The sequence below is a fragment of the Pundamilia nyererei genome, unplaced genomic scaffold (genome assembly GCF_000239375.1).
Source record: "Pundamilia nyererei isolate P.nyererei 1_Seehausen unplaced genomic scaffold, PunNye1.0 scaffold00042, whole genome shotgun sequence".
In the NCBI taxonomy this organism is placed as follows: Eukaryota; Metazoa; Chordata; class Actinopteri; order Cichliformes; family Cichlidae; genus Pundamilia; species Pundamilia nyererei.
This window is the reverse complement of record NW_005187443.1, coordinates 1,097,525-1,118,954: the sequence shown is the minus strand read 5'-3', so window position 1 is coordinate 1,118,954 and position 21,430 is coordinate 1,097,525. Positions and strand designations below refer to the sequence as shown.

At 40.3% G+C, this 21,430-nt stretch overlaps 2 protein-coding genes across 2 annotated transcripts in view; both read left to right on the top strand.

Annotated features, from left to right (window-relative positions):
* synpra (synaptoporin a) overlaps positions 1–13,675 on the top strand; it is a 23,191-nt gene extending 9,516 nt beyond the window's left edge. Inside the window, exons 3-6 of the mRNA XM_005731222.1 lie at positions 10,940–11,064; positions 11,208–11,406; positions 11,620–11,811; positions 12,073–13,675. Coding sequence (XP_005731279.1) covers positions 10,940–11,064; positions 11,208–11,406; positions 11,620–11,811; positions 12,073–12,324 — 768 coding nt within the window. The 3' untranslated portion in view covers positions 12,325–13,675. The remainder of the gene's footprint in view (positions 1–10,939; positions 11,065–11,207; positions 11,407–11,619; positions 11,812–12,072) is intronic.
* A 928-nt stretch (positions 13,676–14,603) lies between these two features.
* On the top strand, positions 14,604–16,723 carry LOC102192201 (zinc finger protein 182-like). Its single transcript, XM_005731221.1, has 3 exons — positions 14,604–14,837; positions 14,919–15,245; positions 15,652–16,723. Exons 1-3 carry the CDS (start codon positions 14,654–14,656, stop codon positions 16,485–16,487), a joined length of 1,347 nt encoding a protein of 448 aa, XP_005731278.1. The 5' UTR covers positions 14,604–14,653; the 3' UTR covers positions 16,488–16,723.
* The last annotated feature ends 4,707 nt before the right edge of the window (positions 16,724–21,430 follow it).

Sequence of the window (21,430 nt, the reverse complement as noted above, 5' to 3'; positions counted from 1 at the left end):
GTTATTATTTGCATTTATAAAAACTGATAACTGAAAATCCAAAAGGACAAGAGAAACACCCTGTTATAAGTGATGACTGCCTGATATCTGAGAATATTGGATTTTTTAAAATCACCAATCATCAATATCTTTAAAAAAAATCTTATATGGGTCTAACTCTGCATGTTACTCTGTTTGTTGTTGGGTATAGTGTTGTCCTAACCCCTCAGAGGGGAATAACGTTAACAAAGAAGCTGCCATTACAGTTGTTAGGAGCTAACTACATGTGTTAAGGCTGGACAATATGACTTCAAATCCAAATCATGATCAATTAAACTACATTTTTATACGCCCACATACACATATACAGTAAATATATGTTCTTCTTGCCCTAATAGGTCACAAGGTTTGCACTGATTGATGGTCTGACCCTTATTTCCCCCAACAGGCTTTTCTCTGTGCCATGAAGTCTGGCCATTGAAAACATCTCTGCCTTGTAGTGTAATTGGATACTTTGAAGAAGTCAGTTTCATAAGGTTGTAATCCCTGGTCCTACTCATTTTAATCATATAGGGCTACCATAATATTTGAAGACAGAATCAAACTGTGGGTTTATGATACATTTTCATTGGGCAACCCCGTCTTCAAAGGGACAGTAAGTGTCGCCCTAGGATACGGCACCAGGTTCCAGTTGATCACCTGACTGAGTAGCCATGGAGAGACACGAAGAACACCACGAAGAGACATTGTTAAAAAAAAAATTGAAATTTTCTTGTGGTCAGTCAAGCTTACAGAGCCGGAGAGGAGAGAGATAAAAAGAAAGATGAATCTGGGTGGATCTGTGGTTGGCACAAAGCACTCCCTGTGCAGGAGGGGGATCGGCCACTGCTAAATGAGCTACTGATTTTGTTCTGTGGTGCTGCTATTGAAGATCAGACAGTGATTCACTGAGGGCTTGCAGTCTTTGCTTCTTAGTGTGACCTGATCCTTAGTAAGTGAAGAAGGTGGGTCTTTTTTGTAATGCAGTTGTGAAAATCACAATAAATGAAGTATAATCACGTGTGTTTCTGTTGGTAGAAAAAAGCATGTATGTATGTAATGTGATAGAAAACATTCAGCTCTGCTCTGCAGCATTTATAGTGCTCAAGTCACAGATCAGTGCCATCAACCGAAAAGTCTTATTAGAGAGAGAGTCTTTGTTGCAAATTAAAAACAAATAAATCAGAAAAATTAGATTTATGTTACCTTTTTGCACTGGAATGTCATTTTGAGTGATAGCCATCATCAAAGTTCACATATGTGTCTGTCTGCTTCCTCAAATGTGCTTCTATTTTTGTTACATCTTTGTAATTTTGTTTTTTACTTAACTAGCTGCCATAAAATTGCTCGTGTTTGCACACTGGCAAGCTGCAGTACTGAGAGCAAGTGAAAGTATGTGTGTTTGTGTTGGTGTGTGCGTAGATGCTAACCAATGCTTCTGCCTGACTGGAGAGAGTGAGATATTTTTACTCTGTGTTAACATACATACACATTGCATGCTCACATCTAGACCCATCTAGGCAATCACTCTGACACACATGCGCATGGAGCGATTATGCTAATTTGGAGTCGCATGTGGAGGCATGCACATGCAGACATGGAGTTCTAAATAACTGGAAATACTGTATAAATACACAAGAAAATAGAAAACAGATGAGAAAGTCAGACCTGTGGATAGATTTGGAGACTTCCTGATTGTCTGGGACATTCTGGAACAGGTTACACGATGTAATTGGTGTTTCAGCTCTTAGATCCAAAACATTTTTGCTGCCATCTCTTCAAATGGTCTTTGATCCAGTACATTTTTCCAACTATATTTAAAGGAAAAACCATTAGCTACATTAGCTGAACTAGCTTTTGTACTAGCTAGCTGAACGATAGCTGAACTAGCTAACGCCACTGGGAATAACTTTCAAGGAAACTTGTCACATAAGCAAAAGATGGCTATTCATTTGCACATGCTGTTTTGTTTACATGGATGAGGCTAACTTTGGTTTGACTCAAAGATAAGCAAATGATATTTTTAGTGAGAAGTATAACTTTCATTTGAAAGTGTTATATTTGTCCCAGATACATTTCTATGATTGAAATATAAAATATAATACTGTAAAAAGATCTTGAGCCACCCCTATTGTTCTTTACATTTTTTCTAGGAAAATGAGAAATAGGTAGTAATTTAATGAAATATGAATAGACCTACACAGAAATTGTACATAAGCAAACGTTCTAAGCAGTGGGAAAGTTGATATTTGGTTTGACCACCTTTGCTCACAGCCTGAAATCTCTTAGGCAAACTTTCTTCTTATTTCTTAAAGTAGTCTTCAGGGATAGTTCTGCAGGCTTCTCGAAGGACATTCAAAGCTCTTCTTTGGATGTTGACTGCCTTTGTTTGGTGCTCTGTCAACATGATCTAACACTTCAATAATGTTGAGGTCTGGGCTCTGGGGACGCTTATCCATGATGGAAACTGTTCCATTTCATTTCAAATCGCATGCTTTCCATAAGGTGTATCGTGTTGGATTAAAATTGGACTTCCGTGTTCATAATTCCATAAATTTTGATAAGATTTCCAACACCACTGGCTGAAATGCAGCCTCCACTGTGTTTCACAGATGGCTGTAGACACTCACTGTTGTATCTTTCTCCTGGCATTCTCTGCACATAGTTACAATGATCTGAACCAAAAAAAATTCCGTTTCCTTTTCTTTTCGACAGCCACCCTACAACTAAGACTACTTCTGTAAATGGAGGGCCAGATGCATTTTTCAGGTTCTGTCAGGTCTTTGGTGGACTATTTTTTTTTTCTTAAGGACATGGCTTCCAGCACTGGACTAAAAATAAGTGGAAAAAGCCCCCAAAGAAAGATTTTGAAAGTTTTTATGATATCTTAGAGGAGCAGCGCTCCCCAACCTCCCAACCCACCAACCCACTGGTCCGTAAATCATTTGGTACCGGGCCACGAGAGTTGAGGCTCATGTGTGAAATTTATGGTTTTCAGGGTTTTTATCATTTTTATCGTTAACTCAGTTTCCCTGGGCCTTTTCCCGTTATGAATAAATCTTCTTTTTTTGGTACTGGTTTTATTTTGTTGTATTTATCTGCGACATCTTAAAGGCCTGAAAATATTGTCGGACATAAACCGGTCCTTGGCGCAATAAAGGTTGGGGACTGCTGTCTTAGAGAATTACTGTTCAAGACTACTTTAAAAAATAAAGTCTGGCTGCTTGAAAGCAAAATTTCAAGAAATGAGTGGTGGCTTAAGACGTTTTTACTGTACTCTTAGGACGTATCAAACTGTCCCGACTTTGAACCCAAACTCCACTGTATTTTATTTCATCATTTCGTTTTTCCTCCTCCTGAGGCAGCCACTTTACACTGCACCGACTCCTATTGACTTGAATGGAGCAGGTGGATTGTGTATGACTGTATGTGTTGCATCTGTGCCGAGGTTTGTGAAAATGTCAAGTGCAGCTCATCAGCGAACTCATGTTTCAGCTCATTTTTCCGATCCTCACCTCCCCCACTCAGTGTCACTTCCTCTGCCGCTCTTATCAGGTCCTTGTGTTGAAGCAGCTCCTCCATTTTCTCACGTGATTCTCCTCATTTTTTTCATTTGCATCCACAGATACCATTCTTTAAAATATTATCCACCCCTGATTTCGTTGCATGTTTGGTTCATCTTTTTGCTGCTCCCTAGTTATTTTCCTGTTTTTCACAACGGAGAGTGTGTCTACTGGACAGTGGGTCGAATTGCTGGTGGTCAAGCCTGAAGCCAGTGTATCAGTTTCATAATCCTCAGCCAGCCTACGCTCCTTCACAGTGCTTGCTCACATCTCCATTTAAGCCCCCAACACCGCTCGAGCTACACTCTCAGACAAAACCATTGCACTCTTATCCACTACCGCTCGTTTAAAACTGTAGATAATATCACAGTTGCTTTTTCTTAATTCTTATTTGAAGTGCAAATATGTCTTAACACTGGTTTGAATGCAAATTAAAATATTCACATTAGTGCTTTTCAGTACCTTTTTGGGTAGAGGAGATGGCGGCAAACACGGAGATGTTTAAAGGCTTTGTTTGCATTGCAGGCGGGTTTCATTCCTGCGCCCTGGCTTTTCTCTCTTCTTCTCTTTGTATCCGTCTCTCCCTTTTTGCTTTCCCTCTCTCCCCTCCTCTCTCATTCCCCTTCTCTCTATCTCTTGTTCCCTGAGGAGCCCAGCTGGGAGAGGCAGATAAACACATGGGAGCGCGAGGCTTAGCATCCACCCTACTTCCACAATGCCACGCTCTCCTGTTCAAAGGCCCCAGCCAGAAATGAGAGGGGCTAAACCCGAGCTGAAAATCACAAGCAGGGGAGGCAGCTGTAGGAGTACGTATATACACAAGCAGAGAGACAGGCAGAGAGTGATGTTTATCTGGGGCTGTCTTTGATAATTACGATGGAGCATTTACTCTGTCTCTCCCCTGGTCACTTGTTTTTTCTACTGTTTGTTTACCCAGAAATGCACATACGCTACTCAGCAAGTACAATATCTGTCAACACTTTGAGGTGCATATGATTAAGCAGCACATGTACATTAGTTAAACGTGTGTTTGTTTGTTTGTTTGTTTGGTTTTTTTTGGGGGGGGGGGCATGTTTGTTTATAGGCCGGCAAATTTCAGAACAGAACAAAGCTAAAGACAGTGATGCACTAACAAACACTTCAGTGGAGGGATTTCCAAGAGAGGTTGCAGCTGTGCACCATGACAGCTAGGTAAGCAGCAGTCAGCCATCACCTGAGGCCTGAAGCTGCAAGTGGAAATTGGAGTCCCCTGTTTATCATCTGGCTGTAATCTCGGTTCACCTGAACCTGCCAAACCAAGCTGGGTCCTTTGTGACCCTGATTAGCTTGGCAAAGCAGCATCTAGTATTGTGCATTTATGCCCCTGTGAGCTCACTGTTGCCACTTAGCCTTAAAGATCAGATTATACAACTAGGGAAACTTGGAGAATAACTTCACTTTTCTGCAATTCCATTGAATCTATTGATGGTTTTCATCAGGGATGTCAGCATACTAGAAATGTAGTAAATACCAATACCATTAAAATAACAGAATTCTCGACACCAAATTTGCTACCAGAAAAAGATGATCCAGTATACTTGTTATTCGTAAACATGTTAACGTCTGTTGACAGGTATAAAGGTATAACATTAGATACATTATGTTGGTGTACATTTATATCAATACATTTATATAAATGATAGTAGAAAGTTTTCTACAGTCAGTGGTTTATTTAATGTTAGCTATTGCAAATGGAATATCATTCACACCACGGTGGCAATGGCCGCTTTTTTAAACAAATGATAATGTGTTTTTCAGGATAACATAACAGGGATAACACTTTGGATATTGAACTGAAAACTCAGTCAGTCAGTCACTCAGTCATTGAACAGACCTGGATGCCGCTCTTTTGTATTTCCTCGCTTGCTCTGAAAAGCACAATTTGCATATTGCCTTCTGCAAGTCAGCTATCACTTGACTCTTTTGCCTTAAACAAGCATGTCCGACACAGGGATAACAACAAAACAGACAATCCACCAAAGGCTGCAGTGAAGAGAAGACTTTTATACACATCAGAGGGTTGGACACAGGAGCATAACCAGACACAGATGTAAACAAGGACAATCAGCCGGGGGCAGAAGTAAAGGTAAATAAAAGACGCTAAAGATACCTGATTACAAAAATGAGAACTAGCTCGACAGAGGGAAACACTTTTTTAGAATTATGAACAGTAATGGGAAGGAAAAGGGACAAGAAATAAATTCAAGTACCAAACGATAAAACTAACGAGAACTCAATTACAACATATACATAAAGAATAAAACACAGGTTGTGAATAACAATAGAAACAGAAAAACACCAGAAATGACAAACCACTTGGCAGCAGTTGTGGAGGAACTGCAGCCTTGGTAAGATACACTCCCTACAGTACATACGGTGCTACCAACACTGTAACTGTTGCATTTCAGAGTTATGATATCAAAAGGTATCATAACGACTGGTTCTGGTTGTAGTTTACGTTGCTGCCACTGTCAGCTGTAATGTTTCTGGACTGGAGCGTGTTAGGGACCTTTTGTAAGAAACTGCCCATTAATGAGTTCCCTCCTATACTACGTGCATTAAAGGGCTTATTCCTATTTATTTTCAAACAACCAAAATATAATAATAAAATGATACAGTAACCCAGTGTTTGATATAACAACAGCTAAATAGACAACAATGCGACCAGTGGTTTGTAGGGCTATTCACCCAATATCACGCTAGCTGTGTGCCACGTGTGGACAGCGGAGCATTGTCGGTGTAGCTCTTCTCTCACACTGTGTGATCTTTAACTTCCCCATATCCATATTTCATTTTCCTTTTGATTACTCATGCCGCAACAGTATAAGCTTGTGTCTAAATGACTCACAGTGCACTTATGTCACTCAAAGGTTCTTGTGTTGAAGAATACCTAAACTTAAGTAGATGCTGAAATAGACCCAGGAACTGTAGCCGTCCCCAGTTTTGCTGTGCAGAACCACAGGAAGGACTTCCTCCAAGGACTATGAAAAAAGTTCTTCTTAAGAAAAAGAAGGTCAAGTCTCGCTGTATCAGTTTATGATCAGTAAATGTGTTTATTCATGACTTATAAGTAAATATAACTCCACCTGTAACTGCATTCTGGTGTATAAACAGAAAATTAATGTTGAAAAAATGCAAAAAGAAGAAAATGATACTAAAAATCTTGTTGTTGTTGTTTTTTTTAAAGCATTATGACACAAAAATTTAGCCTATCAAACGGTCTCAGTGCTACTCATTTTTGTTACTTCAGTTTCTACTGGTAGAAAATGATAAATAGCTGCTTATAAACTACAAACCAAATGAAAGAAATGAAGCTTATGGCTACATTATAAATTTGAACAATAACACAGCAGAAGCAGTGAATGAAGGGTGGGGGTGTAAATGAAATGTAAAATAAAATTCATACAACTTTTCTAGTACTTATAAAGTTAGGGGGACTCAGAAATACTAAAAAAATGACATCAATTAAAACATTTTGACACCTTCATTTAATGTCTACAGTTTCATTTGCAAATATCTGCTGAATTTTAGCGGCTCATCTGGGACGCACTCACTGATTTCTCATTGCATGACCCATAAATCTTTTCTTTGCAAGATGACATATGTGTGCTTAGCCCCTGTTCCCTTCACGAACATGAAAGCATCCATTCAGTGTGGCATAGTCCAGCTCAGTGATCTGATAGTGCCCTCCAGAGGCTGACATTCTTTCAGACAAGCAGAGATGCTGCAAAACCTCCACAGCTGCTGGCAAGCTGCATGTCCAGCTGCCTGTAATATGGGAGAGGGGAGGCTAATGCTAACCAGGCGTCAGGTCTGATTATGGTGATTATGGTTGTGAGAACTCTTGAGGCTATGAGAGCTTTATATGGACAACTGGGCTAGGGGAGGAAAGATGTTAAGGGCAGGGGAAGTGTGTGACTATGATTATGTGCTCGCTGCACGTTCATGTTTGGTGACTGTAATGAGCAGCTTGTTTTCACTTCATGTGTGTTTTATGCATTTGGACTTATTCACAATGGAAGCGGTGTCGTGTCAGCAACCTTTTTTAATCCCCAGCCATGAAAGCCCCAGGCACATAGAGCAGAACCACTGAGGTACTGTAGTAAGTGGAATTTGACACAATTCAATTCAATTCAATTTTTTTTATAAAGCGCCAAATCACAACTACAGTCGCCTCAAGGCGCTTTATATTGTAAGGTAGACCCTACAATAATACATAAAGAGAAAAACCCAACAATCATATGACCCCCTATGAGCAAGCACTTTGGTGACAGTGGGAAGGAAAAACTCCCTTTTAACAGGAAGAAACTTCCAGCAGAACCAGGCTCAGGGAGGGGCGGGGCCATCTGCTGCGACCAGTTGGGGTGAGAGAAGGAAAACAGGATAGAGGACATGCTGTGGAAGAGAGACAGAGATTAATAAACAAGTATGATTCGATGCAGAGAGGTCTATTGACACATAGTGAGTGAAAAAGGTGACTGGAAAGGAGACGCCGGACATAGAAGAGGGGCCTGAAAACTGAATGTTCTCCCTCCAATTCTACTTTTAAATACTCTAGGAACAACAAGTAAGCCTGCAGTGTGAGAGCAAAGTGCTCTAATGATATGATACCTTATATGGTACTATAAGGTCATTAAGATAAGATGGGGCCTGATTATTCAAGACCTTGTATGTAAGGAGCAGGATTTTGAATTCAATTCTGGATTTAACAGGAAGCCAATGAAGGGAAGCCAATACAGGAGAAATATGCTCTCTCTTGCTAGTCCCTGTCAGTACTCTTGCTGCAGCATTTTGGATTAACTGAAGGCTTTTCAGGGAGTTTTTTGGACATCCTGATAATAATGAATTGCAGTTGTCCGGCCTGGAAGTAATAAATGCATGAACTAAATTTTCAGCGTCACTCTGAGACAGGATATTTCTAATTTTAGAGATGTTGCGCAAATGGAAGAACGCAGTCTTACATATTTGTTTAATATGTGCGTTGAAGGACATGTCCTGGTCAAAAATGACTCCAAGGTTCCTCACAGCGTTACTGGAGGCCAAGGTAATGCCATCCAGAGTAAGAATCTGGTTAGATACCATATTTCTAAGATTTTCAGGGCCGAGTACAATAACCTCAGTTTTATCTGTGCTAAGGAGCAGAAAGTTAGAATGTCTTTAAGACATTCCTGCAGTTTAACTAATTGGTGTGTGTTATCTGGCTTCATGGATAGATAGAGCTGGGTGTCATCTGCATTGCAGTGAAAATGTATGCTATGTCTTCTAATGATGCTGCCTAAGGGAAGCATGTATAATGTAAAGAGAATTGGTCCTAGCACTGAACCCTGTGCAACTCCATAATTAACCTCAGTGTGTGAAGAGGACTCTCCATTTACATGAACAAATTGGAGTCTATTAGATAGATATGATACAAACCACTGCAGTGCAGTACCTGTAATACCTACAGCATGTTCTAATCACTCTAATAGGATATTATGGTCGACAGTATCGAATGCTGCACTAAGGTCTAGCAGGACAAGCACAGAGATGAGTCCACTGTCAGAGGCCATAAGAAGATCGTTGTAACCTTCACTAAAGCTGTTTCTGTGCTGTGCTGAGCTCTGAAACCTGACTGAAACTCTTCAGGAGTATTTAGTGAAAGAAACTTGTAAGAAAGACTAGCCCCTCAAATATTCAAGATGATAAACTGTAGTATTATCTATCCATTCATTTCTTTAGCCTTTTATTGATCTCATTGTACGCAAGGGACTTGAGCTGGTCCCAGCTGACATAGTGTGAGAGTTTGCCAGTTCTATGGCTTCCTAAAAATATCAGTATGACTTGTGGTTTAACATTTTCATAGTAAATTTTTTTGTCAAGTACCACATTTGCTTCTTGTTAATTCTGTATCCTTTCGAGAGGGCCATTCCTTATAAAATTGTCCCTTCCTTGTACAAAAGTTCGACATTTTGGAATATTGTTTTCCACCATCATCTAGAGAAAAGTGGAGGAAACTTACATACTTTATTTTTGCTATAATGACTTATAACTCACAAATACTTTTTCTGCACAGAAATATAACTTTAGGTTTAGATTAGCTTTAGCGAAACATCTGAGTTTAGATTTAAAGAGAAAACTTGTTATAAGTCTGATTTTTTTTCCTCTCTATGCATGTTTTGTGACTATATATGTATAACTATATATGTATCACTCTGTCACAATTTTCTTGTGTTTCTCAGGGCCTAATGCCATTCAACACCTGTTCCTGTCATGCTGTTAACACAAGTGTCCAGCCAACTACAGATTTTTTCTTGCGTCTTATGTCACTACCACTAAAAGATCAAAGGGCTGCCAGCACAATTATGCAATTAATCTGTTTGCTAGACAGGACACCTGAAGAACAAAAGAAAATGTTATATATGACTCATATATACATATCCATAAGACAAAGTCATTTGCACTGATCAACTACTTTTCTGTTTTTGAGGGACACATTTCACACACAATAGCATTTCACTATAAAGGATATTCAAATGCTTCCCAAACCATCTTTGAGTGGATTTTCCTTTGTCCACTTGTTTGAATGCATGTAGTTTTTTGTTTTTTTGTTTTTTTTCCCCCCAGTGGAATTAAAGTTAATTTAGATAATGCTTCTTCTAACCCTGATTCCCCAGATAGGTATCTGCAGGCATTATGAGATAGTGGTGAGATTATAAAATATGTCTAAACAGACAGCAGACCATAAAGTGATGATACAGTCTCTGGTACTTAAATGGTGTTCTGCTGCCCCCAAATGGCAAACAAATTAAAAATAAAATCCTAACAAATCTGCAATGTGGCTTTTCCCCAGCCATGATTTCAATTACTGCTAATCAGTGTTAACCTGTGTAAAGTTTAGCTGGACTTGAGTCACACAATAGCCAGCAAAGTAAAAACAACAGTAGTGTGGAGTGAGGGAATGCAGCAGATGAGTCAAACTGAGTCTCCTTCACATTGGAACTTTCTTCTATGTAAAACTGTAACTTTAAGTTTTTGGTAAATGATTGTTATCGAGCTGAGAAGGAAAAAGTAAACGTTACCCAACCGTCCATCCATTTTCTACTGCTTGGGGGGTTGGGCCGTGGTGGCAGCACCCTGAGTGGAGCCCAGAACTCCCTCTCCTCAGCCACTTCCTCCAGCTCATCCGGGTGAGCCTGCTCATCTGCCCAACCCTGTACTGAGGCCTTTGTTAATGTGTTTGAAGAAAACTGATTGTTCTCTTCTCAGAGTGTCCCCTTTATATTACTTGTAGTATCTTTTTTGGATGAGCATGTGATGCTTTTTTCTTTGTGTTTCTGCAGCTCTTTTCCATCTTCGCATTTGCAACATGTGGCGGTTATACTGGGCAGCTGCAGGTTAGCGTGGACTGCATGGAGAAGGCCAGCAGCAACCTCAGCATTGGCATTGACTTTGGTTATCCTTTCAGGTGATTGGCCTTCATGTGTCTGACAGCCTGCTGACATTTTGGGATCTAAGAGCTTTATATGAAATGTATGAACTGCTGACAGTGAAAGTTAATTGTTCATTGCTTTTGTACTTGACCCGTGCATGCGTGCGTGTGTGCACCAGGTTGCACCAGGTGTCCTTTGAAGCACCCATGTGTGAAGCCATGAGGAGGGAGCGTGTTTTCCTGACCGGAGACTATTCATCCTCTGCTGAGTTCTTTGTCACCATTGCAGTCTTCGCCTTCCTTTATTCCCTCACGGCTGCCATTATCTACATCTTCTTTTTAAACAAGTACCACGAAAACAGCCGAGCACCACTCATTGTGAGTACAGTCGATGAAACACTTTCTCAGTCCTTATTAGGTAGTTTATCAAGAGTACGTTATGCACATAGTCTGACCCTCTATTCTTCCAGGTTGACGTCTTCCATTGACTCACAAACTAACTATTCACTCATTTAAAGTAAGCATTTAAAGTAATGCTATAGTTTTATTGCGCTGAATTCTCATGGATATGATCGCTCTCGTTTCTTCCAGGATTTTGTAGTGACAGTAGTGTTCTCCTTCTTGTGGCTGGTCAGTTCCTCCGCTTGGGCCAAGGCCCTGTCCGATGTCAAAGTGGCCACCGATCCAGATGAGGTGCAGCTCCTCATCTCTGCCTGCAAAGACCAGACCAACAAATGTGGATCTTTGCATGGACCTCGCTGGTCTGGACTCAACACCTCAGTGGTAGGTACAAAAGATGTGGAAATGCATGAAAAGATCAACTAGAAAAGCTCAGTTTTCTGAACATGTTTAAACTGATGTGTGGAACCTGAAATAGCTGAACAGTGTGAACGACTGATGTTATGGTAGTGTATGGGAGATGTAACCAGTGAAAAAGGCAGAAATTGTGGTTCAAGCTGAATGAATATGTGGGGGCAGTTATGCCAAGATTATTTGAATGTTTTGATGTTTATTGTAAATTTGTTTCTTTCACTGTCTCTTCAGGTTTTTGGGTTTCTCAACTTTGTTCTATGGGCTGGAAATATCTGGTTTGTCTTCAAGGAGACCGGCTGGCACAAGGGTGCTTCAAGATTTGCAGCCGGGGCGTCTGAGAAGCAGGGCGGCACATTTAGCCAGCAGTCATACAACCAGGGAAGTTTTGACCAGTCAGGGAGCTACAACACCCAGGGCAATATGGGTCAGCCATCTGAGTATAGCCAGGTGGGAGGGCCCACTTCCTACCCCAGTCAAATGTAATTGTCTCTTTTCATTTTGCAAGTAGCACCTCAGCGTCTTTAAGCAGGGCAATCAGGCGTGATAGAAGAAGACGGAAGTGAAGTTTGTCTGTGCAGAATGCAAAACGGTGGTCATAAAACCAATGTCGGTGTGTCCAAGTACACTCATTGTAGATACAAGTGTTGTTGGGTAAAGTTATTAGATATAGTCTTTTACTCCTTCTCTTTCAGAGGTGTTGTTTGCTGAATGCTGTATTTCTTGTAGTCTGAAACACATTAGTAACAGTTTCTCTCTCTCTCTGTGCTCAGTAATTGACATACAATGTTTTGATTGGATGTCTTTTCCAAAGTGGTTTGCATTCTGTCGTGGAAGGAAAAAGTACTCCGTGTTTGTATACTCCAAAGTTTCCAAGTGCATGATGTTTTATGTGTTCTAATACGCTTTCTGTGAAACAAAGGGGGGTGGGGGAGACATGCATTTTATCTCTGAAAGTTTACACCCTGACTGATTACTAGACGTTCATCAGTTAAGTATTACTACAAGTGTAATTTCTTTTTAATCTAATAAGAAATATATTTTGATAATGGGAATTCACATATCAATTCAGAATAAATTCAGTGATTTGTCTGTGACACAAACGCATTCCAGCTTCATTCTAACACTGGCTACTGACGATGTCAAAAAGTCTTCAAAAACTAAGGCAATAACTTCATTCTGCAAAACATACAGGGAATGTGCAAGAAAACCAAATTGTATATGCAACCATTGCAGCATGTAGTTTCTGTTCCCTTCATTTTCATTTCTTCTGCACAGGCAGCATCACATTGGCATTTTATTTGTAAAGAGGGAGTTTGTCTCCCCTTATTGTTTGCAAGTGGCTGCTCCTGCTACAAATGCCTGGGACTGCTTCCTATGCCATCGTCAGACTGATGAGTAATTCCATATCCAAGTTCCACCTCTCTAAAGCATGACCAGAGCATCCACACACACTAATAAAGCCCAGCAAAAAAGCTATAGTGACAACAGAAGACTAGTGAATATTAGATTCATCTGTATATAACGGCTACTGAGCTTTAGTTCACTTTAAAAATCACAGTTCCTTTCTGCACCACAGAGGTGTGACTGTGTGTATGGTAAAGTCAAAATCAAAGGATAATGCGTGGTTGCTGTTTGTTTACATTAATGAGACTTGTGCAACCCTGTTCTTTGAACTTCTAAGCATGTGGCTTGCATCAGTGTAATAAACTGAACATCCATGCACTGTATAATAATCTGGCATCCTTGATGACTGTGTACAGGTCAGGAATTCAGGAATTCATCCTAATAAAAATGTATAAATTTGTCCATAAACGACTTCTTCATCTGTTCTGATATCTTGATTTGATCTGTAACCTCTGACCCTTTTCCTTGATTTCCCAAGAACAAAGCAAGGACACACGGCTGTCTTTCTGTTTGACATAAGAAACGCAAACTGAGACACAAATGTATGTGGTGTCTCTGCGTGTAGGTTTTGGAGTGTAACAGTTCATCTTTTACCGTACCTTATTCACTTTCTGAACTACACTATAGAAAATAAAGCAAAGAGCAATAAACACATACATGGATTTCATCATACCACTCTGAAATTCCTAGAAATTGATTTCTGAATGTTTTGGTGTCTTCATAATGTTTACTTAAAAAAATGTGTATTTAAATAGTTTTATGTACAGTAATAGTAATAACAGTAATGTGTCCTCATGATTTAGTGTGTTTTCCTTTGTAGCACTCAGTGGCCTAAAGTCCAAATCTTAAAATCCAAATGAATACAGAATTTTAACACCATAGTCTATGTCTCAGGAATTTGCGCATCAATAATAAAATGAATTGTCTCAACAGTATTTTGAAATGTAAGCCTGTGCATTTTTAAAGGTCTCTCTCTCTAAAAGGTCACCCACACCCCTCCAAATGATGCAGGAGTTTCCACGAAGACCAGGAACATATTAAAATTAAAATTAAAACCACAGTAGTTTGTTTGAACTCTTGCTTTTCTTCACAAGTTATACTCCTAATTCAAGATTTGCAGTATTTGTTTTCTTATTTGTGTGTCTAATATAGTCTGTGTCATATAAAAACACACTTTACTTTGCTTTTTCTTCCGACTAAGTAATTTTAATTACATGTAAAAAAACGGGGCTTTTGCAGTTATCTGCGCTAACATGGCTACAAGTCAGGTGCGAGCATGTGGTGCAGAAAACATCGCGTGTGACCAGCAGAGGGAGATATCCCAACAGCTTAACGCTTGTCGCTGACACCGACGAGGAAGCCAATGTCTGGAGCTGATCAGTGAAACCTCCACCGGATCAGACCAGACATGGGCACACTGCACCACCTAAATGCGCTCATCACCGAGCGGCTCACCGCGGCGGCGGTGGAGATTTTCGGGGCTGTGGAGAAAACCTTAATAGACTACCAGGGAGAGATCAGCCGATCCAAGCAGGAGATAAATCAGCTGCGATCACTGCTCTCCTGGCCTGAAGTCAGGCTACACAGATCAGGTGTGTAAATGTAATACTCATTACTTTATGTTAAAGGCTGCAGCTGTTTCACCTCTAGACTTTTGTCGTACCATTCAGCAGATCATCTTTTGAGTGCCCGCAGTGATGAAGAGGCTCCTCCTGAGGGCTCACATGTGAGCCCAAAGCCCCAGAGCATCCTGCACATTAAAGAGGAGCATGATCAAAGGGATGCTCAGCAAGGAGCCTCCTGTAGGCAGCAGAGTGATGCCACAGTGTCACCTGAGGTTGTGACAAGAGGAGATCACGAGGATCCACCCTTGCACCTATACACTGTATTAACTGTTGAGCAGGCAGCAGCTATCAAAGCTGAGCCACACGGAGATGAGTGTTTAACATCTACCTGCGGAATAAACGCGGAGTCAGAAGTTCAACAACTTAACCCAGAAGGTGAGGAGAGGACTGAGTAAAAGCACATTCAGCAAAAGCTGGCATCAGTTATTTTGTTCTTATATCAGTCCGAGTGCTGGAATGAGAAAAATAGTGTGTTTTTCATTGCATGAGCTGGAGATGCTTCCCATAATGAGCAGGTTTGTTTACATTCATGAGCTAATACCTGTCTGAGTGACCAAATCTCAAGTGTATCACTGCAGTAAACGACAGATTTCCTTTACATTCATGTTGTGTTTCAATGTTAAACAGAAAGGTGAAAGGAAATGTCAAACGCAGCCGTCTCTCATGTTCAAATATACTGATAACCGTGGTACTAATTAGATATAAATAATTAAAAATGATGGCAATTTATTATTAATATTTTAATATAATATTTTATAATAATAATATAATATTTTTTTAGATCCACTGGAGATCACTTATTCTAAGAATCATGGGACTCAACAAGACCAGAGCCAGTATCAGCACCGCTACAACCGTCATACATCCAAGATCATAAAAGTGCAGGCGTTTACATCATCTAAACCTCAGGAAGAGGCGGACTGTGACTGTACACTACCTCATCAGCCGGTAGATGATTATAATGAGGCTCCTTCTCTAACCCTGAGCCCTAAATGCAGTCTGAGCAACAATGCATTTACTACAGAAAACAGGACAGATGTTGAAGGCTGTACACTGTCTGGAAAGTTTCAGTCTGTCCACTCTGTAGAGCCAGAGCAGCTTGTTGGTCAGAGTGAGCATACTAAAAACATAGAGGGTGTGGGGATTAAGCTGCTCAAACCATCGGGAACAAGACAACAGAAAAGACAAATCTCTGAGTTGAACTCCAAGGATGGAGACAGTATGGAAGAAGATGGAAATCATTTCATAAGGGAGAGAAGGCACACATGCCCCATTTGTGCTAAGCGTTTTAAAGAGTCGAGTCATTTGAAAGATCACGTGAGGATCCACACAGGAGAGAAGCCTTACCGCTGTAAGGAATGCGGCGTGAACTTCAGGCAGAGCGGAGCCCTGACGTTACACATGAGAATCCACACAGGAGAGCGACCGTACCAGTGCACAGAGTGCGGCAGGCGCTTCAATCGTAAAGGTGACATGGAGACTCACAGGGTGACGCACACAGGGGAGAGGCCTCATTCGTGCTTGTTTTGTGGGAAAACCTTTCAAAGGAAGAGCCAATTAAACACACATCTGAAGATCCATGAAGAGGACAGAACCGATTACACTCACCCACTGTGACTGTTCACAGGAGACAGAAGTGACATGTCTAAAACCCTTTATTTTAATTGCAACTGATGTTACAACTGTGCAAATGCAAACCAGAAATTCTTTAGTGAAGACAAATTTAATAAAGAAAGGTGCTGTAACGCAAACTGTAGAGTTAAAGGACATGAACACAATGTCTCAGTTTTAATAGGTAGTTGTCAAAACAAAACTAGCATGTACATTAAAGGGCAAGACAATAAAAAAATGAATTCATTCAGCTGACAAACATTTTCTACTAGACAATTTTTGTGTCTCCAAAGTAAATAAATTGTCATTTTTTTGAATATTTTCATTGTGTCTGTTTTTTAAATGAAAACATAAGCATTACATGACAACAGGGGTCTCGAACTCCAGTCTCTGAAACCATGTGTGCCTGTTGCAACACACCTGAATATAATTAGTAGGTCATTAGCAAGAGTATAGAACTTGACTGCATGCTGAGGTGGCAATTCAGCCATTTGATTCATATTACAGCAGCTCGTGAGTGAATGAACATGGTGCAATAAAGTACTGTTGGAAGTACATTTTTCCAAAAACTTGCATTTACTTAAATTTGCTTGAGTACTGTTAGCGGTTGCCACTTTAGCATGTGTAGCATTGTGTAGGTGTCAAAGAAGAGGAATCTGTTGAGAAATTCATGTCAACTATCACAGATGTTTTTTATTATATTTTTAATAAGACGCTATTACACTCCTTGAAAGTTGTTAAATGTGAACAGACTTTTCCTTTATTTTTTGTGGAATACTACAGCAGATATAGATGAAACTTGGCTCAGAGGGACAGTAGGTGGCCCAGAGGAGGAATGTGTTGAAAGTTTGATGTCAACTATCAAGTATGATTTTTAATGAATTTTTGAATATGATGCAACCAGGCTGTCCCAATGCATTGTGTGCGCGCGTGTAAGTGTGCTCGGGTCTGCGATCGGTAAAGAAGGAGAAAAGGCGCTGCCGTACAGGCTAGTGTAGAAGCGCAAGAAATGTTATGCGGCGGCTAAGAGGCGGCTGAACTTTGGAAGTCGTTGGTGTAGAGTTTTCAAAGTACTTGTAGAAAAAGCTCCTGGAAGCGCTCACACGTGAAAGTCACATTCGATTGTTGGCTTCTGCTTTTATACCTGCCGCTCAACACGTCATCCTCATCACCTTGACTCCCAGTGTCACCCAAGCAAAGTGGAGTGATAAACATGTCGGCTTTATTTATTCAGAATAAGTTTCCCGTAAAAATTGTTTCTCATTTAGTTTCACAGTTTCGATTCAAACGTTTTTTGTTTTTGTTTTTAAACCGTATTGTTGTAATATTTTATATATATATTTGTATTTTTAATCATTAATTCATCACTTTATAAACAAGAAGTATCAATAACTGAAAATCGTAACGAAAACTCATCACGTTAATTAAGTCTGATTATTTCTTTCGTTAAAACGAATTGCGTTAGTCGATCACTTTTTAAAAAATATTTAAAGAAAATATCATCTCCATGCAGAAAACGAATTAAAAAAGAATATATACAATAAAGTTGCCGTACTGTAAAATATTGTCGCAGCATTTAACTGCACCTTTGATAAAGACGTTTCGCCCTTTTTCCGTTGTAGTTCAGAGTGAAATTTAGCTGCATGTGTTACAAACGCTTGTGTATAGTGATTTATGCGCAACTTTTGAGGATTCTGACCACACCTTAAACTATTTTACAAACGCGAATTTCAAACTTCGCGGTCCTAGCCTGTTTGGTGCCACTCCCTCTGGAGGGTGGTTAGGGTGGTGTCTGAGAGGCAGATGTTGTCCAAGATAAGGACAATCATGGATAATACCCCCCACCCACTCCATGACCTACTAGCCACAGGAGCACGTTCAGTGAGAGACTGAGATGACCAAAAAAACCACCACTGAACAACACAGGAAATCTGTGGCTTGTGGCCATCTCCCTGGACAACTCCTCCATCTAATGCACTGTAAACATTGCAATAGTTACACCCTACTCTGTAATATTCTTGTCAATTTTCTTGATATTTATTTATAATCGCCTCTGTTAATCCTTGATATTTATAACTGAGTGATCTGTATATATTAGTGCTATTTCTTAAATGTGTAAAATCTGTAACATAATGTATTGTTTGGAGTTTAGTCTGTTACTGTTGCTATTTTTACAATTTCTTCTTGGAGCAACTGTAACCCACATAATTTCCTTAGGGATTAATAAAGTATTCTGATTCTGATTGTTTCAGGATGACCTGCCATTATCCAATGACACGTCCGCTTATCTGTATATTTTTCTTGTTTCTCATCCTCTTGTTTTCTCCTTTTTCTAAACTGAGCACCTGATGGCTTTGAACTTTTCTTGTCCATCTTCCATTGGTTTTAATTTTGCGCTCCAGTATGAACACCCATCCCCCAACCCGAGGATCACCACAAGATAACCTAATAGACCTACACCTTAGTTCACAGATATGCTTTGTCTAAGGTTTATTTCTGGGATTTCAAACAAACCAGGATTCAAATCATGAATACATAATAATACATAATGGGCTTGGATTTACAACATTATGAATGAAATGCTCTATTTGGCAGCAGCCGGCCCCTGCCCTGTCGACAGGTTGTGTGTGAGACTTTAAATCATCAAACTGTAAATTATAAATTTTAAATTGTTATTGATCCCTTTACCCCGAGTCCTAAAGTGTATATTTATTTTCTTACTCTTCTTATATTTATTGTTTGTTTACTTGCACTGCTGTAACTGGAGCCTCGTCGTCTCGTCTCTCTATATACTGGACTGTATGTAGCGGAGATGACAATAAAGTTTACTTTGACTTCAGCAAGCAGTCGCAACGAGGGCTCTCGCGCTCACTTTTCGCGTAGAATTTCGAAAAAACATCGGTGCAAATTATGAGTCTGTATCATAATGTCTGGTGTTTTCGTGTTTGTTGTTTTGTTTTTATTTTGTTTTATTTTGCGAGCTGGTTATTAGATGCTGCTCCAGCCAGCCAGTGAATCCCCCGCCGCCCCACCCTCTCCTCCCTGTACCGCAAGCAGCAGGCACACCTCGCAAATGGAGGGCGCCCTTACTAAATGGCCGATAGAAAACCAATTGGTTTCTATTGGTTTGCCATCCCTAAAATGCGCTGGCAGGATGTCGGGGCAGCATAAGTATGAGCACCTTTTTTGCCGATGCCCATGATGCCGCCCTGGGCAACCGTGTAAAAACCGCTACTGGTTACGATTTTACAATAACCTATAAAGGTTAGTATTTAAACTAAATAAGATGCTGCGTTTATTGAAAATTTCTCTCAGCAAACGTTGTAAAGTAAAATGAAAGCCAAATAAAACGGGCAAATTAAAGTAACTGTACAGCGTCTTTTATCCAGTAGGCCTATAGCATCATAAAATCAGACAGATGTGACATTAACCAAAAACACCTAAATGTACCAGAATAACGGGAATAATTTATTCGATTAAATTGCCTGTATTTTTATAGCGCTGTACTTAATCCTTATGGTATGGAGGACCACAAGAGCCACGCATCGAAATAAAGAATTCTGTGCTAAAATAATGAATTGTAGAATAAATTCTGCATTTGTAAATTCATTTTTGAATTCCAATTTAATAAACTGCATTTCAAAATCCATTTTGTTTTTCCTGTTTGCGCTGGGATTAGCTGCTGGATTACCTTTTCAATTAACAACTTCTTTGCGGCTATTCAAATTAGCCAAACCATGGGATGGTGTGTGCTTGTATAATGTGTCAGAGTTGCGCAGTTTTCTGGGCATGGTGAATCAAGTGGGCAAGTTCATCCCCCATTTAGCTGAAAAAGACAAAGCCCTGCGAGATCTTCTTTCCAAAAAGAACGCATGGTATTGGGGAACTGACCAAGTGAGAGCTTTCAAAACATTACGAGATGCCCTGACCTTTTGCAAGGTGTTCTTTTGCAGCTGTGGGAAGAAGGATGGCGACCAGTGGCGTCGAGGTCCCTTTCTCCTACAGAACAACGATACGCACAAGTGGAAAAAGAGGCACTGGCATCTACATGGGCGTGTGAGCGTTTTCGTGATTTCCTGATTGGTAAACATTTTTGTCTTGAAACGAACCACAAACCTCTTGTTTCCTTACTGGGAGGACAAGCTCTGGATCTCTTGCCACCCAGGATCCAGCGATTCAGAATGAGACTCATGCGTTACTCGTACACTGTGCAGTACGCCCCAGGGGAATCGCTCTGGACAGCAGATACTTTGTCCCGCTCACCTCTGAAAAAAACCAATGAACCTGTCAGACAAAGAGCTAATGGAAAACACAGACATATATGTGGACAGTATTGTAGCAAACATGCCTGTCAGTTCATCATATATGCAAACACTGAAGGAGCAACTGAAAAGCGACAGTGTGTGTGCTCGCGTCATGGACATGTGCACCGAAGGCTGGCCAGAACATCCAAAACAAGAGCCTTTACTGCGAAATTACTGGCCTGACCGAGTCACACTCACTGTTGAAGACGGCCTTTTGTTAAAAGACACACGGCTTGTCATTCCTTCAGCAATGAGAAACGAGGTTCTGGAAAAACTACACGAAGGACACCAAGGTGTTGTAAAATGTAAAGCTCGTGCACGCCAAACAGTGTGGTGGCCCGGGTTGAGTCAACAAATCTCTGAGATGGTGCTCAAGTGCAAAACGTGTATTCAAGAAAGACACAATAACAGTGAGCCACTCATGCCAACAGAATACCCTGCCCGCCCATGGCAGAGAGTGGGCACAGATCTTTTCGAGCTGGGAGGGAAAACTTACCTTCTCGCTCTTGACTATCACTCTAGATTTGTTGAGATTGCTTTGTTAAACAGGACAAAATCAAACGACGTCATTACTCACCTGAAATCTTTCTTTGCCCGTCATGGCATCCCAGAGGTCCTCATGTCTGATAATGGGCCACAGTATTC